The sequence below is a fragment of the Terrapene carolina genome, unplaced genomic scaffold, assembly GCF_002925995.2.
Source record: "Terrapene carolina triunguis isolate 2854851 unplaced genomic scaffold, T_m_triunguis-2.0 Scaffold236, whole genome shotgun sequence".
Taxonomy (NCBI): Eukaryota; Metazoa; Chordata; order Testudines; family Emydidae; genus Terrapene; species Terrapene triunguis.
Genome location: NW_020664587.1, coordinates 12,556,911 through 12,574,456, shown reverse-complemented (window position 1 = coordinate 12,574,456; position 17,546 = coordinate 12,556,911). Strand labels below are relative to the sequence as shown.

Genomic DNA, 17,546 nt, shown 5'->3' with positions numbered 1-17,546 from the left:
CTTTTGCCTCTGCAGCTCCTGCCGGTTGAAACAGCCTTCTGTATCTCTCCACACCTCTTGGACTCACCAGGTCCTTTGCAGTCTGAGCTGAAATCCTCTCCTTTTCCTCCTGCCTGGTCATTCCTCTCTCCCTTTGCTAAAATGTTTGAACTGGGTGACTGCTTTACCAAACTTTCTAAAGGGTTCCGGAACCCGTTGTGTGCGACAGCCACTGGTCAGAGTCCAGCTGTGTGGTTTCAGAGTGAAAATGAGCAAGCAAGCAGGGCAGAGAGTGGCTGCTTCATGGGCACTGGGACACATAGACGTGGGCAGTGGTGTCCCAGAGACAGTCTGGCTCTGGTGTGAAGAGGTTTCTGCCTCTGATACATTGCACAAGGGGGCCCTGCGTTCCCTTGGAGCAGCTGTGGTGAGTGCAGCGATTTGTGTGCCTTGATCACAGCCCTGTGCGTGAACTGTTCTGTCACAAGGCTGGCAGAACCCCTTGGCACTGATACACCATCCAACTTCACTGGGGAAAGAAAACGCACTGGGGAAATCCTGCATTGGGAACCCATAGGTAGGGATGGAAGGGACATGAGGTGCTCCACCCTGCAGCTCTCTGAGCTTCTCATGCTGGAAGATCAGTGCTGATAAGGGGTTCTTTGGTTCTAGTGCAATTTGTGGTGGGTTCTGAGCCTAACCCATAGCTGGGGCTGCAAGAGAACTTGGCTTCTGCATCACACTGGGGCAAAAGGATGATTTTAGTTGCCAGAGATATGGGTCTGACTGTTCACAGTGCAGTTCTCTGCACTATGCACACTGCATGTCCGTGTGTGTCTCTACCGTGTGGGTGTGTCTACATGCCTAAGCCATTGTGTGTGTCTGCATAGCTGAATATTTGTGTGTTTATGGCCTGTGCGCACACACACACACATATATTGAGTATGTGTGCATTGAGTGAGCCCATGTACAGTGCTGTGGGCATACAAGTGTGCCCCCGGTGTTTGTGTGGGTGCTCTAGCATGTGTGTACCTGCACATGCAGCTCAGGTAGAAACCTCGCAGCCCTCTGGGTCATGCAGCTCTTTTGTCAGCACTCATAAAACACACGTCACCTGTGCTTGGAGAATCAAGAAGAATCAGCTGCATGAATGTGTGCTCCAGAAACACGTAAAAACCGTCACTGGCGTGAGGGGGAGAGACGAGTTTCTGCCAGGGTTAGGCTGTGATCCAAAGGCCCGGGCCTGAGCTGTGAGTCTCTGAGGAGCTAATGTACAGGGACCATTCCCTCCCCACCCCCCCGCACATCCCAAAGTGAGGACGCCGCCAACCCTGGCTCAGGGTCTCGTCACGGCTGCTGCTGGTACTGGCCCTCTGTGGCAGTGAAAAAGTCCTCAAGAACGCTCTTCATGTACTCGAAGGTGGGGCGCTCCTCTGGGCTCTCCTTCCAGCAGTGCATCATCAGTGCATACAGCTCCTCTGGGCAGTTGTCGGGCTGAGGCATTCGGTAACCGCGCTCCAAGTTCTGTATCACTTCTGGGTTAGTCATCCCTGTGGTCACAACACACAGCCCCGAATTAGGAACCGGCCGAGTCAGAGTGCAATTTACATACCCCAGTGCTGGGAGAGGCGTAGCTATGCCCTTCCCCACAGCCTGTGATCCTGCGCTATTCCCTGCTGCACCTCTGGCTGATCCAATCTGGGACTGGAGTAGCTGGGCACGTCTTCACTGTGTCCTGCAACACCCCCTCCTGGGGGGTGCTGGGCATAGGAGATGGATCCACCCCTTGACAGTCAGGGGTCCTACTATCTTTCCAACTGTATGTGGCTGATGAAATATATTAGAAATAGGTCAAAATGGTCCTGCAGTAGTGTCACACACACACACACACACACACACACACACACACATTCTGCTGATGGGCCTGGGTGTGCTGCTGTGAAGTCCTGACCTGGATAAGGGATCCGTCCATAGGTGACAATCTCAGTCAGGAGGATTCCAAATGACCAAACATCAGACTTGATGGTGAACGTCCCATAATTAATGGCTTCTGGTGCTGTCCACTTAATGGGGAACTTAGCTCCTGAAATACGCAAGGGGATTAAAAAAAAAAGGTTAAGGCTGACCTGGGAGTTCCCCACCTGCCCTCATCACTTACACCTTCGCCCATCACTTAAACTCATCCCCTTCCTTCCCCATCAGTGCCCATCTCAGAGATGTATCAGCACACTCAATGGCTTTTGGGAGGCTCCCGATGCCCTGGGCAGCCCATGCTCGGGGCAGCAGTTGGGAGACTGGTTGCTTGTTGTTTTAATTCCCATCCCCGCTCAGCCTGCTGGGGCAGGAAACACAGAATCCCCAGACCCAACACCCCCAGCCGCCCCTGGAAAATCTCTGACAATATTCACAGGAATTAAAGACCCCCACAAAAGGCCCCTAACTAGATTCTACACTGGCACTGTCGGAGGTTTTATTATTTGGAAGCGCTGTTCTCGTTTGCCCAAACTGCAGGGTTATGGGCAGTTTTATCCATTTCTACAGAAGCCCCCATTCCAGCCATCAGTAAAGAAAAGCTTTAATCTAGGGGACGTGTGAGCAATGCCCTTGTCAAGGTGTTATGGAGGGTTTTTAGCTTGCACAGCTCCCAGCACTGCAGAGCTAAAACCTTGCACAGGGTTTTAAACAGTGACTCCGAGTCTAGGGGGATAAGGGGAGAAAGAGAGAGAACAAGCATGCTCAAGACCCTAAAGCAGAACATACGGGGACAGTATGATGCATGCTAAGGACAGCTAACTACAAGGTAATTAGCTATAGATCCCTGCACTGTTGCATCAGGCTGGCTGACTCATTCCATCCTCCCAGCTTTCTACACTGGGCTCATGCCATGGTTTGTGATCCACACACTCACGACTGTCAGAGCCAACCCAGAACCCGCGATGGTCACAAGCTGGAAGGAGAAACTGAGAAGCCTAGAGGCCACAGGAAACTTGTGGAGACTGACTTTGTAACCAAGTGAAACAAACCGAAAGACACGCTCTTCTTCCCTGCACAAAATGGTGGGGTCCCGAGCCAGCGCGAAAGCTGTGCCTATTCTTGGAGAAAGGAAGGAGGAGGTGGAAAGAGAGTCACGCCTGAGCCAGTGAATCACACAAGGACCCAGGGTATAAAAACCTGCTTTGGCACTGAGAAAGATGCCCTAGACACACATCACAGACCGCTGATGTGCAGACCTGGGTATCATCTGCACATCTCATCATGGCCCCAGAGTTACTGAAACTGACCTGAGTGATGGAACTAGTGGGGTCCCCGCCCAACCCTAGAACAGATGCCAACACCGGCCTTTTAGGGCTCGCTGTTCCTGCATGAGCCACCAGAGAGGGCTCTAATCCTACAGGACTGATGTGAGTTACAGGGCAATCAGTGTCCGGAGGAGCAGCCCCTCTGCTCTAGAGAGGTTATAAATGTTTCACCCTGCTGCTCTCGTTGGCCTGGGGGCAGCCAGGCTGTTCTCTCCACATGTGTCTAGGTCCCTTACTGAAGAAAACAGTCATGACCCCATAACCTGTAAAGGTCCTGCTCTCACACTGGGAGGGGCTGCCTCTAGACCTCTAACCCCTCTCCCCCACGCCCCACAGCGTTCCTTGCACCCCATTCCACACTGGCCCTTGCCCTCAGGTTTTACGCTCTCCCCCAGAGCTCCCTCCCCCCCAGCCTACCGTGAGTGGGGGGCTGTCTCTGCACCCCTGAACCCCTTTCCCTCGCACTTCACTTATACCAGTACATTTGAGCAGAGCCTCCTGCCCATCCTGGCCAGTGCGAGGTCTCAGCCCCGCTCCCGGCTCTGCGAGACGCCAGCCTGTTTCTACCAGAAACGGCCAGATGTTCTCTGGCGCATGATGCTCGGAGCGTCCGGCTGAGGCAGCTCCAGGTCCCAGCTCGCCTCTGCAGGACCCACCCCCCAGGCACAGCTCAGGTCTGCACTGCAGCATCCTGTGCAGCTCGGGCTCACCAAGAGCTGCAAAGAGCTCAGATACACAGGGGCGACAGGTTGCTTGTGGTGGGCTCCCACTTCCTCACTGGGCTGGGATGTTACTGCGAGGCTGTGGGTGTCTATATTGAGCCTGCTGCTCTACCCCCTGCAGGAGGAGAGAGACGCAGAGAGACGCGTCAGGCCGGCATCCTGCCACGAGCTAGAGTTTCCAATGCTACATGGGCGGGTGGCGGAGGAAGAGGTTCACTACAGCTCACCCTCTGTGCAAGGCATTCACGAGCAGTGATCAGTGCCTTGGCCGGTAACCTTGTGACCTCGTGAATCCCTCAAACACTTTCCACAGCCGAGCCGCACAGTCTCACTGAAATGCAGCCGTCCGTGAGGTGCAGGGTAGTCATGTGGAGCAGGGCCGGCTCTAGGCACCAGCAAAACAAGCTGGTGCTTGGGGCGGCACATTTTTAGGGGCGGCATGGCCGGCGCCAGAATGCCGCCCCTAAAAATGTGCCCCGGCCGCCCTAGCTCACCTCCGCTGCCGCTCACGCGCCGCTACTCGCCCTCCCTCCCAGGCTTGAGAGCCTGGGAAGGAGGGGGAGAAGCGGCGCCCGCGCCGCGGCCACTCGGAGTTTCCCCCTCCCTCCCAGGCTCTCAAACCTGGGAGGGAGGGGGAGATCCCGAGCGGCCGCGCGCGGCGCGCGAAACAGCTGTTTCGCGCGCCGCTGCTCCCCCTCCTTCCCTCCCTCCTAGGCTTGAGAGCCTGGGGGGAGGAGGCAGGGCTGGGGATTTGGGGAAGGGGCGGAGTTGAGGTGGGGCCGGGGGTGGGGCAATTAAAAAACGGGGGGGGGGAAGGGGCGGCCAAAATTGTTTTTGCTTTGGGCGGCAAAAATCCTAGAGCCGGCCCTGATGTGGAGCAAAACCCTGACTCTCAAGAAGTGCCCTGGGGTCTTTACTATCCATGCAGAGAAGAGAATTTCTAGATTCCCCCCGATGACCCACCCAGGGTAAATGGCATGAAATCCGATTGCTGTTGATGGTAGATATTAGTCACCTCTGGAGGGGTTGGAACTCATGGCTGCAGGAGCCTGTTTCAAACCTGGCCACCTGTGAATGCTCCTGTTTAGGGGGAGCTGAGGGGGTTCCCCCACCCCTCCAGCTTGTCCAGATCCTCCTCCCCATCCTGCTCCCCCAGGGCAGAACCAGGGCGATCAGGGAGGTGTGAAATCCGCCCTGCTCCTCTGATCAGCCAGCAGAGGAGCGGTGCTGCAGGAGGGGGAAGTCAGCCGCAGCCAGGGGTTTCCTGGGGGCAGGAGACCCCCCTAAACTGGAACTGGAGGATCAGATTGAGAGAGAAGCTGGGGCAATTGTCCCTGCAACCTCTCACTGGGCACATCAAACACAACACCGCTGCCCTGCTGCAAGGTCCCATTCCAGCCTTGGGATCTCTGTCCCTCTGCTGTCAGGGCCCACACCTGCCCGGGGAACCCCCCCACCCTGCTTCCCAGAGAGGGGCACCCCTGCTGGTAGGGTGGAGCGGGGAAGGTGGCGGACGCACCCTCCCGGGCCGTGTACTCGTTGTCCTCGATGAGCCGAGCCAGCCCGAAGTCAGCGATCTTACAGCAGAGGGTGTCTGACACCAGGATGTTGGCAGCTCGCAGGTCACGGTGGATGTAATTCTTCTCCTCGATGAAGGCCATTCCCTCTGCGATCTGGGGAGGGGGGGCACAGAGGGGGCCGTTACACATGGCAGGGGCACAGGGGAGACTGAGGCTCTGCTCCTGCTATCTCAGTTCCACTCCCCACTGGTTGCTCTCCCCTCAGCTAGTCAAGCATCTCCTGCAGATGTCAGGGCCGGGGGGCGTGTGGTGGCCGGAGTCGGGCGTGGGGTGCAGTGGAGAAGGAAAGACACAGAGGGGAAATTCCTCCTCCGTTGGATATGGGGGGTGGGGGGGTTACTGACTGTAAACATGAGGGAGTGATGGCCGCTGGGGCTAGCGCCAGGTGCAGGACAGGCAGGTGCTGGACAAACTCCTTCCACCCCAGTGCTGCCCATGCCCCTCGGTTCTGACCAGCAGCCCGCTGCTATTCCTGCCCTGCCCCCACCCCCCAGCTCTGCCGATGCCCCTCCATCCCGACGCGCAGCCCCCCCACTGTCCAGCCCTCAGCCTCTCAGTCACGATGAAGTGTGTCAAAATGCAGGGTTCTGGCTGGATGGGCCCATCCATTCCCAGGGTATCAGGCCGAGGCCTGCTCCCGTCACTTGAGCACAAAGCCCTAGGGAACATTAACCCCCCGTGCCCCTGGAGACAGACTCTGCCAGCTCGTCCCCAGCCTGGCATCAGCCCTATCCGGCTCCCATCTCCCGGCGCTCCTCCTCCTCACCTGCGCTGCCATATCCAGCAATTTGTTAATGGTGAGTCCGATTCCTTCGGGGGTCTTGAGAAAATCCACCAGGCTCCCTGCAACAGGACCAGCCCCAGTCAATGCCAACCCTGCCCTGAAGGAACCAGCTCGGCCGCCCTCAGACCCAGCCCCGGACAGTCTCCGTCCATCAGGGCAGGGCTTCTCAAAGGTGCGAGCAGATCCAAGGCCTCCGTTTGGCCTGGGTTGTTCAGACAGGAGCAGGGACTGATTTGCTAAAACCCCACCTGGCCCAGTTGGATGAACAATGAGCCAGTGCGGGACCAGGCTGGGTTGGGTTCACAGGGTGGGGAAGGAGGTTATTGCTCCCTTTGCTGGTTTGCCATCATGTGATTTCCCTCTGAAGCCAGGAGCTTGCCCTGTATAACCCCCCCCCCAATTGCTCGACAATCAATTCACACACACAGGCACCATGCAGTGTGAACCGCCCCCGTAACGACAGACCTGGGCCACTCTGAGAAACATTCCCCAAGGACCCCTATAAGCCCCCATCGTCCCATGGGAGGATCATACTGAGAAATCAACTCCTTGAGCAACATGACCCAGGTCTAAAAATAGACCTGAACAACCCTGGAGTTGGCTGGGCAGCCTGGGTCCCATCGGCCTTTCTGCTCAACAGCCAAACATAACAGGCAGGCGCGTTTCCTCTGGCAGAGCCGCCAACTCTCAGAGGAAGGGAACACGACTCTGCCATGGAGCCGGCGAGACAGAGAAGGGCCATGCTGCACCCTCGGGATTTGCCCCTTGTGACTCTTGCTTAGCAGCCCTCTGAACTGGACTCCTGCCTTCTACGACACTTTTAAGAACACAAGAACGGCCAGACTGGGTCAGACCAAAGGTCCATCCAGCCCAGTATCCTGTCTGCCAACAGTGGTCAATGCCAGGTGTCCCAGAGGGAGTGAACCTAACAGGTAATGATCGAGTGATCTCTCTCCTGCCATCCATCTCCACCCTCTGACAAACAGAGGCTAGGGACACCATTCCTTACCCATCCTGGCTAATAGCCATTAATGGACTTAACCTCCATGAATTTATCCAGTTCTCTTTTAAACCCTGTTATAGTCCTAGCCTTCACAACCTCCTCAGGCAAGGAGTTCCACAGGTTGACTGTGCGCTGTGTGAAGAACTTCCTTTTATTTGTTTTAAACCTGCTGCCCATTCATTTCATTTGGTGGCCCCTAGTTCTTATATTATGGGAACAAGTAAATAACTTTTCCTTATTCACTTTCTCCTCACCACTCATGATTTATAGACCTCTATCATATCCCCCTGTCTCCTCTTTTCTAAGCTGAGAAGTCCTAGCCTCTTTAATCTCTCCTCATATGGGACCCGTTCCAAACCTCTAATCATTTTAGTTCTTGCCAGGAAGCTCACAGGAAGCTCACAGCCTGGAAGCTCACAGGAAGCTCACAGCCTGGCACGGAGTGGAGGCAGGCAGGAAAGGGAGAGCTATCTGTAGGTCTTGTCTCTCCCTATTCCATCCAGCCGACCTCCCTCCTCCTCTGCCAGGATTAGTTTGTCCAGGTTCACTGTCACACCCTCTGGATAATGGAGGTCGTGACCCGAACCTGCTGCTCTTGGCTCTCAGAGCAGGCAAAGGAAATGAAAGACTGCGTGAGACAATAGGCAGCGCCCGCCGGAGGGACTAGAATAGCCGCAGCGCCACGAGCCCAGGGTGGTTTCCTGTCTCATTAGTAATGAGGCAAGGGAACGCCAGGCTCCGGGTCAGCTCTCCAAGGCACTGGGGAGTTCAGATGGAGCTGTCCCTCAGGCCCAGTTCTAGGGGAAAGGGGGAAAAGCAGGACAGGGCATTTAAGAGGCTTTGCAGTAACAGTGCCCCTCTTGGGACCGCTTCCGCCACGCAGTGCTCTGCAAACAACCAGTGGATAAGCACCAAACCGTGTAACCACCAGCTGGCTGCCATCATCCCCATGCTAAGGTTGGGGAAACTGAGGCACGGGGCATTGGAGTGACTCACCCAAGGTCACACAGTGAGTAAGTGGCAGGGCTGGGAAAAGAACCCAGGCGTCCTGGCTCCTGAGTCGCTGCTCTAACAGCTGGACCACACTTCTGCCCTACTCAGTCTCTCAGTAGAGCACCGTCTGGGGGGGGGGAGAGGGAGCACTGGGAATCGAGCAAGAGCCGTAGGCACCGCCAAGCTGAGCACAAGCCTGGAGGAAGGGATGGAAGCCTCTGGATGAGCCCGTAGGGCTTTACCCGCCTCCCCCAGGCCTCGTTCTCTGCTCTGGGCGCCCTGCCGGTTCTTGCTTCAGATGCTCCACAGCTGAAGGTCTCTGCACAAAGCAGGAGGGTAGCAGGGAGCTGCAGGGGTACCGGCTGGTGGTTCTCCCCAAACTGACGGCAGCTCCTGGGGAGTGCGCGGCTCGGGATGGCAGGGTAGCTGCCGTCGGGCTCACCTTTCTCCATGTACTCCGTGATGATGTAGATGGGCTCCTGAGTCACCACGGCGTAGAGCCGCACCAGCTTGGGGTGTTGCAGGCTCTTCATGAGGTTGGCTTCTGCCAGGAAGGCGCTGGGGGACATGCTGCCCTGCTTCAGATTCTTAATGGCCACTTTGGTGTGACCGTTATAGTAACCTGCAGCGAGACGGGGCAGGGGGCAAGGAGGGAGAGGAGGCCCGTGTTACCGCAGTGAGTGGCTAGCACGATCCTCCTACCACTACACTGTCAGCCTGGGGCCCAGCCGGCACTGCTGGGAGGGAGCTCACAACAGCAGGGACTTGGGGCCAAGCCATCTCTGGTGTGACTCCATTGACTTGCCCTCCCCCAAGGGAGCTCACACAGCTCGGGTCCCATAGAGCAGTGAGTGGGGGGCATTGGAGACGCAAAGACCAGGCAGCCCCTCAGTCTATGCCCAGAGAGAGGAGATGGCAGGTACAAAGCGACTGTTGCAGCCGGCGCCCATAGGGCACCGTGTGTGGGAGATGCAGCTTCACAATCTGCACTTACTCCCTTGCGGGGGAATCTCTAGTCACATTTCGACCCGGGGGCAGGGGGGTTATTCGTGGTTCTTGGTCAACGAGAGAGAGGAACCCGCTGGGGTCTGACCTTTGACATCCTGCCCGTCAGAGCCACAAGCTCCTAGACCAGGATAGCGACTGGGGTGCTGACCCCCCCTCTCCCTCCCCCCGTTCCCAACAGCCATCTCTGCTGGAGCGGGGCCCTCAGTCCTCACCCCCATCCTGCAAACCCCTCCTGGGCGATGGAGCACACAGGGGCAGGGCAGCCCAGCAGGGCCCATGCCACTGTCTGACCCAACGGTCAAGGGGACTCAGAATGGGGAGAGAGAGGAGCTTGTGCCCATTGCAACGGCAGGTTCAGTCCATGGGTTATGGTGCTGTGACAGGACCCCCTGCCGCCCTGCACCATGGCAACCCCTCCCTTCCGGCCAGGGGAGAGGACAGCAGCCACAGCGGGGAGCTTAGAGCCTCCCAGGGTGTTCCTCGCTGGCACGGGGAGGGACAGACAAGCTCAGGCACCAGGCCTGCCCTAGGTGTCTGAAGGAAGCCCCCGCCGCAAGGTGCCAGGGTGAGACAGGAGACTGCGCCCTCCTGCTCTCCCTCCAGCTGCTGCACCACCGGGCGGTTTCATGATTTGCTCTTTTTGTCACAGCGCAGCTCAGAGGCACAAGCCCTCGGAGCAGCAGCTGGGCCCGGATACCAGAACGACAGCCACAACAAGGGCCTTTCTGGTGCGCGCGATTCTTATCAGCGCGGCACAAAACTGCCAACAGCTCCTATGCCAGGCGGGGCTCCACATGCCCAGAACAGAGAGCCAGGCCCCGTACGCACCCGCTCTCCACACCCTGCCTGGGACCAGGCAGCCCAAACCCAAAGGAAGCTGGGGTCTCTGTCCGAGCACTGGGACTCAAGCCTGTCTCCACCAGGGGTTCTGGGCACCAGCGCATGAGGCCAGGGCGGGAGTGGAGGCGGAAGAGGCTGTGGGGACATTGAGCCCGATTGTCAGTTACTTGATTGGGGCAGGAGTGGAAGGTGGGATAGAAGTGGCATTAGGACATCTTTGCGCTCCCCATATTCTGGGCAGTGCAGGGGTCTGCCTGGCTTCTGGTGTAAGTTAGAGCAGCCTATGTTTTCCTTCCCTTTGGTCCCTGGGAAGCAGGTAATAGCTGTCGTGCAGTGTACTCCAGCCACGCCCTGATCCGCCCCCCCTCTGCCAGGGGCGAGGTTAGGACCCTTATCCATCTCTACGCCAGCCAAGGGCTATTTCCACCTCCTTTTCACCAAGGCAATACAAAAGGCCTCAGGGGAAGGTCCCTGAAGAGGAGGGGAAAGAAGCTAGGGAGTGCTGAGCAGATCCAGGGCCCACTCGGAGGGCGTGAGTTCCGGACTGAAGCCGGAACTCAGGTGCTTTGAGGTCCAGCTCCCATGTGGCTCTGTGCTGCCGTGTGCTGTCCTGGGTTATTTGCTTGGCAGCCCTCGGGCGCTGGATGAGAAATGCCCTCAGACAGGAAGCTCCACTGTCTGGGCAGCGCTGGCTGCTGTTTACCTAGAAATCCCCGGACCCCGCTGCATTTCCCTTGAAAGCTGAAGTCCCTGGAGCACGACTGCCGTGGCTTTCCACTGGGATTGACAATGTGAAGACAAAGGGAGAGCCCTGGCGTGTTAGCCAGACTGACCCCTGGGGTCATGCCCCCGGCACACACCACCTGGAGTGCCAGCCACCCTGCACGCCACAGGAGCACTGAGGCCGACAGGCCCTTTTCGCCAGTGCAGCCTCGCAAGAACCGAGATTTGCAGCTGTGCACTGGGTTGGGGGTTGCAGGCGCTGGGCCAGAGCACCCGGGGCGAGAGAAGAAGGAAGCAGGGCTGGCCTGCCTTGCTGGCCACTGAAAATGGCACCACCCCTCCCTTCCTCTTCTTGGCAGCCAGGGTTAGGGGCGAGCCGAAAGTAAAGCAGCAGGGAGGGCAAGTAGAACATGTGGGGGGAACCCAGCCACAAGGAGGGAACTGTGGCCACCTCCCTCCGTGGCACCAAAGGCCTGGTGATGGGCAGGGCCGGGTGAGCCACGTCCCTCAGCAGGCCCTGTCCCCCCCCCCCCCTTTGCATCCCACATCCTGCGTGGGATGCAGCTGGGCCTCTGTCCAGTGCAGCCCCGTCTGTGAGTGAGAAGCCAAAGGAAAGGGGAACAGACACCTGGGCTGGGCCTGGGACCCAGTCTCTGGGCAAGTCTCCGCCCCCTGGTACTGCTGAGCCCTGAGGTCTGTTTCTAACTCGTTTCACCCTGGGCCAGCCCTTCGCCCTGGCGGGAACGGGAAGAGGCTGCGCTGAGCTTGGGAGCTGGGCTTGTGAATCAGGGCTGGCTTTGTCCCTGGGAGGCACTGGCAGCCTCTATTTACCCACAGGACAGGCACAGCCCCAGAGGGGGGCGGGGAAGAGACGGCTTCCCACCCACCCTGGTCCCCTGCCCATGGGCCTCAACCTATCCCGCAGGACGGTGCAGCGTGGGGGTCCAGCCCCACCGTTCCAATCCCGCTGCACCATGTAAATGACAGCATGAGGCACCCGGGAGCCATTAGCCAGGGGCCGGGGGGGCTTTTGCAACATAGACATTTGCCCCGCTAACAACTGGCCTGAGACCCTGCCCAACTCATCTCACATGGGGCAGCAAAGAGCCATCCGACGGGAATGACGTTGGATCCCTACACACCTGGGCTGGAGTAGGACCAGCGACCTAGGAGTATCCTCTTACCAGGCCTCCCTTCCCTACACCATCCTACGCTGTGTAGGGCAGGAGTCCACACTTCCACTAAACCCAGCCGCTTCTTCCAACCACAGCCCGGGCCCTGCCTGGCAGAGTCTGGATAACCGTCCAGCACCCATCATCACTGCCCTGGGTGGGCTCGCAAGCCTGCCCCTCCCCAGGGTCTTCGTTCAGTTCCTGCCGTGCACCCCCCCAGAAGACAAAGTGCCCGAAGGTGGTCCTGGAACGAGTCCTACCCCCAACCTCCTCTCCCTTCTCCCACTGGCCACAGCCCTGGGGAGAACTTCCTCCCAGGATGCAGATACAAGGAGAGGAGCTGAGTCAGCAATCAGTACCCCGAGGAACTGCAACCACAGTGCCAGTCGGATGCAGGCGAGAGTGACAGCGGAAGGCAAGGGGGCAGAGAGCCAAGGAGAGGGCCTCCCCTCCGGGCCTCTCCTTGGTATTGCTAAATGTACTGTAATAAATCCAGGGTCACTAAGGAATGCCCCAGCGGTCACTATTCTGCACCCTCTGGGCACCAGCAAGGATGGAACCCTGATCCCCCTGCACCAAAAGCACAGGCCTGCTCGAGCTGCAGGAGACTCTCCATTCCCTACTGGCAGTATAGGGCCTATGACTCACAACTAATGAGTTTTGTTTCCATCCGGAAAAGGGCGGCGGTGCTCATGCACACTAGTCAGTCACAGTATTAAACCCATCCCCTAAATGTAGCTGAGATCCATGTTTATTCACAATGTGACCTCATTGTTTGGAGGCTGGGGGTCCTGCTGTCCTCTCACTGCACCCTGTGACCCTTCCTCCAGCCCTTGGCTGAAGACGCCTGCAGGCAGCTTTTGGGACCCTGTCAGGGCCATTCCTAAATGCCAGCTGGAGCAGGATTCTGCACATAACCAGACATTCCCCTGGCCATGCCTGGGAGCCGAGCCCACCAGTGCCACCCCGCACCCAGTGACTGGCCTGCCTGTCAGCGTCACCCACCTCAGGGCCGCTGTCATGGCTGCTGGTTTACTCACCCATCCAGACCTCTCCAAACTGCCCTGCTCCCAGCTTTTCCACCAGCTTGAGAGTCTCCCGAGGCACCTCCCATTCGTCTTGCCACCAGGGCTTCTGCGGCTTCTGGTTCTGGCAGGGCTTGCCCAGGCGGGTGCACAACCCATCTATATTGCCTGCAGGGCGGGGAGCAGGGGAGGCAAATCAAGGGGTAAACATGAGGCTGCATGAAGAGCAAAGGGGACGCACACAGGACGGGGCGAGGGAGTGCAGCCAGGGCCAGGCACTACAAGTGCTCAGTGACTCGCTACCAGCTTTTGCGGATCCATTTGTCCAGAGCGAAAGCTCATTCGCCTTCACGAGAGGAGACGAAACACAACTCAGCCTCAGAGAGACTGCACAGTTCCCCCTGTCCCAGCTTCTCCCTGCAGGAGGCGCTGTGGGGTATGGGGTTTAGGCCCTGACTCTGGGACAGCCCACAGCTCCTCCCATCCCAGCCTCTCCCTGCAGGCGGCGCTGTGGGGCACGGGGTGCGAGAGCTGTTGTACGTGTCCATGGGAGGTGGAACCGCAGTGGTTCCCGCAGTGATAAGTGGACGTTTCAGTGCCCACCCTCCCTTGGGTTGCTGTGCCCTCTCCTGGCAGTGCTCGGGGCCTTACGTGTGTAATGCTCCACCAGCTCGTGCAGGCTGCTGAAGGTGATGCGAGGGGAGATGTAGTACCCCCCATTGTCCATGTTCCGGATCTTGTAGTGCTTCACCATCTCGCCTTGGTTTTGGTCAAAGTCCCTCACTGACAGGGAGAAGGAACCTAGCGAGGCCAACAAGAAACAAGGAATGAGGCCACTGCGGGCTTGGTCTCCTTTTCTCGCCTTGAAGACTCCTGCCCCACAGTTCCTGCTCCCCTGCCCACCCTCCCCCAGGGGTCTCCCGGAGCAAAGCTGGACCGTGCCAGGCACCGGCAGAGGTGCGCCAACAAGCCAAATCCTGCTCCCACGGCCGTCACCACAGCACCACAACTGGCACAAGACAGTCTTGCGCTCTGGGCTGTTTGTACCATCCCCAGAGCCAGGGTAAGACAGTGCAGAATGGCAAGTACCCGCCCCTCTGCTTTATAACCTGAGCAGCTGAACGCCAGGAGGAGGGGAGCACCCCCACACACAGCCCAGTTGTGCAAACACGCGCACACACCCATATAGGAAGTAGTGTGGTACAGTTGCTGGTTTGCTGGGAGGAAACCCACTGCCAGAGGCCCAGCTGGCACTGTCAGGGCACTGCTATGGGGAAGCTCACGCTGACGGTAGCCCTAGTGGTACAATCAGGCTACTAAAGGATTGGATTGCCCGTAGAGTAGCAGACGGCGTTAACACTGTGCGTTCAGAGTATCAGGCAGGAGGCAGGCTCAGAGGTGCCAGACACGGGCACCCCCCCCCCGGCCCTCCGCTCACTGGCCGCAGGTTACCTTTGGTGGATTCGCTCTCCCGGATCAGGAAGGAGCCATGCGTGTTCCCGGAGGCCAGGAGCTGGCGCTCAGCGTCCTTCCTGCTGAGGTTTTTGAAGAACCAGCTGCATGGACCAAGACAGAGTTAGTGCCATGCAGGCTCGTGCTCCACTACCCCGCTGCCCACCCCCACGCCAGCAGAGCCCCAACCAGAGATGCATCCTAGGAGGACAGGAATCAGGGATCCATTGGGGCTCACGTAGCCCAGTCCCCTCCCGCCCTAGGACCGGGGGCATGTTTCCTAGCCCTGCAGCCAGGCTCAGGGCAAATATGGCCAGGGCTGAGACTTCCCTCTGGGGGGGCCTGGGCTGGGGGGAGAATAGTGAACCCAGACAACACATCCACTCACGGTTCCGGCTCCAGGCTGTTCACCCTGGCGACGAAGTTATAGGGAATGTACCCTTCCTGGCCAGTGGTGAGTGACTGGGCCTTCCACCACTCCCCACTCCTGAAACGAGACCAGAAGAAAGGGCAACGTCAGCCCCCCAGTCCTGCTGGGGAGGGGCGGTTCCGCGGACACAGAGGTCTTGGTTGAAAGAGGCCAGTGGGGCCTCAGATTGGCATGGGGAAGATGCTCCCAGCTGGCTGGGAAGGTGGCAGACTGCCTGGTGATGCTGACTCATTTGAGGGTCGTCCCTCCCCCCACTTCTTACCTTAGTGTCCAATGGGCACTTCCCTCTCACTTGTAGCTTATTGCTAAATGCAGCCACATCCCCTTCTCCCTCCCTGAGGCAGGAGTGCAAGGCACCAAGGGCCCTGCCTGCCTCCAGTTCTGGGGTCCCACCAGGAAACTGCAGGCAATCGGCGGCAGCAGGACCCCTCTCTGGCAGGTGCTTGTCCGGCAGCACGGACCGGCTCATTAGCCTGCAAGGCTGGCCGGAGAGAGCATGCTCCAAGTGGCTCTCCAATGCATGGCTTAGTGTGAGTGGGGAAAAGGCAGCAGACTTACTCCTCCAGAAGTCGGAGCGTCTCCCCCTTCTGGAGGCCCAGGTCGCCATCGTGAGTTGGTTCATAGTCATACAAAGCTACCACTAGTTTATCTGGAAAGAAAAGCAAGAGATCTCTTTACGAGGTGGCTGGACAGAGGCGAGGTGCATCAGGGGCCTGACAGTGGCCTGCGAAGCCTTTCACCTCCTGGATGCTAGTTTGGCCCCAGCTCCTGTCAGTTAGCTATTGCCAGCTGATGGCTGTATGGTGGCTTACATGAAATGAGTTCAACAGGGCTCAACCCAGCGTCCAATGAGCGCTAATTGGAAGTCTCCTCAGAGAGTTGAAAGTGGAATGGTTGTAAAGGCTGGAACCCGAGAGGTGGCCCCTCTGGGTCGGAGTGGAAGAAGCCCATGGTTGGGGGCAGAACTGGGGGGAATTCAGAATTTTTGTCCCGTGGGAAATGGCGAGAATTCAAAATCGGGTTCTGCCCTGAATCAGGAGGAAAAGTTGAAAAGCCCAGAATTTTCCATGAAACAAAATATTCCACAAGTCTTTCATTTCAGCCTCAGGGAAGCGTTCCATTTTGGCATTGATCCTTTTCACTGTTACTTTTTATTCTATTATGAATGTGATCATTTCCCACCAAAAACATCGATGAAACGGACCCGTTCCAGCAAAAGGGTTTGATTTTGTACAAATCAGCGTTTGCCGACGGCGGAGGCTTCCGCTGGAACATTTTCAACCTGCTCCAGGAGGGGGTAAAACTTGCACTGGGGCTGTGTGCGCAAGAGAGGCCTCTGTGCCCCACGGGCCGTTGATCAGCGCTCAGTTTAGATCCACACAAGCTAGAGGGAGGACTGAGAGGGGAAGAAAAGCAAAGAGAATGAGAGGAAGAGGAAGATGACGGGCTCGACTCTCCCCTGCACTATGCCTTACATTGTCTATTACACTCGTGCAAAGTGGGAGTAAAAATTCTACCCTCCTTTTGCACGGAGGTGAGCAATGGCACAAGGTGCAGGGCGAGAGAGGGTCCGGCCCAAGGTGTCTCTATGAATGGCCACAGGTGAGTTATTGGAAAGACTTCACCTTTGGGAGTCACGTCGCTAACATGCACTTTTCCTTTCCCACCGATGAGCTATCGTTCCACTAGCTGGGACTGACTCATTTGCACAGAACCCGCTGGTGACTCAGAGCCTGGGCTGCTTCCCCAGCACCGGAGACCCCTTTTCCCCTAGCGCTCTGGTCTGCGGGTACCAACCTTGCATAGGAGAGCAGGGCGGAGAAGGAATTTCATAGGACACCAAAGGATCACGCACCTCGGAGCCATTGTGTCTCAGCCTCTGGAGGGAAGAAAAGAGACCAGAGTGAAGGGGATTTCTCTGATTTTCTCTTCTAGAAGGAACTCCCACCCCCGCACCCAGCTTCTTCCAGTCTCCCCCTCACACCGTCCTCTCAGATTCACTTCCTCCCCAGCCGGGCGTTACCAAGGGCTTCCCCTTCCAGTTGCCTGAGTGAGGAGTTTCTCTGTGCTTTGGGTTCACAGGCTCCTCCTTGGCTGCACGAGACCCTTGCATACTGGATCCCAAACGCTCGGCACTGCGGAGCTGCTGCAAGTCTTAGCCTCAAGTATGGCCATTTCCTCCACCCATGCCAGTCCAAAAGGGCACCATCCCTATGAAAAGCCCTCCCCCACCCCGATGCTGTGATGAGAGGCGAGCTCTCCCCCATCCGCCTCACCTGGGGTTTACTAGCCGGGTCTATGGGGTAATTGCAGCGCTCACAGATGTCAATGTTCTCGATCCAGTCTTCGTCATAGTCAGAACTGCAGCAACAGCCCATGGTCCCTGCAGGAAGAGGGGGACGAGAGCCAGAGGCTGTGAAAAGGGAGGGTCCGGGTCTTCATTGCTCACCCAGAGGGACCTGAACATCCCAGCGCAAACCAAATGCAAACGGGCGCGTCCCTGGAAGGCAGGCGACAGTCTCACCACAAGTAACAG

General features: G+C 57.8%; 1 protein-coding gene across 2 annotated transcripts; it reads right to left on the bottom strand.

Moving 5' to 3' along the window:
* Nucleotides 1-1,326: 1,326 nt before the first annotated feature.
* Nucleotides 1,327-17,397, bottom strand: LCK (LCK proto-oncogene, Src family tyrosine kinase). Of its 2 annotated transcripts, XM_024199314.2 has the most exons (12): nucleotides 17,287-17,397; nucleotides 16,808-16,889; nucleotides 15,569-15,659; nucleotides 14,969-15,067; nucleotides 14,581-14,684; nucleotides 13,780-13,929; nucleotides 13,144-13,296; nucleotides 8,803-8,982; nucleotides 6,347-6,423; nucleotides 5,520-5,673; nucleotides 1,931-2,062; nucleotides 1,327-1,529 (listed from the first exon to the last, which is right to left on the bottom strand). In XM_024199314.2, exons 1-12 carry the CDS (start codon nucleotides 17,386-17,388, stop codon nucleotides 1,327-1,329), a joined length of 1,527 nt encoding a protein of 508 aa, XP_024055082.1. In that variant the 5' UTR covers nucleotides 17,389-17,397. The 2 variants fall into 2 exon arrangements, with proteins under 2 accessions (XP_024055082.1, XP_024055081.1); XM_024199313.2 differs by lacking the exon at nucleotides 13,144-13,296 and having other exon boundaries at nucleotides 17,287-17,388.
* Between the last annotated feature and the right edge of the window lie 149 nt (nucleotides 17,398-17,546).

Coding starts and splice junctions, on each gene's coding strand:
- LCK (XM_024199314.2), bottom strand. CDS start 17,388: ATGGGCTGTTGCTGCAGTTCTGACTATGACGAAGACTGGATCGAGAAC. Junction 15,068..15,568: donor ACGCTCCGACTTCTGGAGGA/GTAAGTCTGCTG, acceptor GTCTCGTTTCAG/GAGTGGGGAGTGGTGGAAGG. Junction 5,674..6,346: donor TGCTGGATATGGCAGCGCAG/GTGAGGAGGAGG, acceptor CCCCCTCCCCAG/ATCGCAGAGGGAATGGCCTT.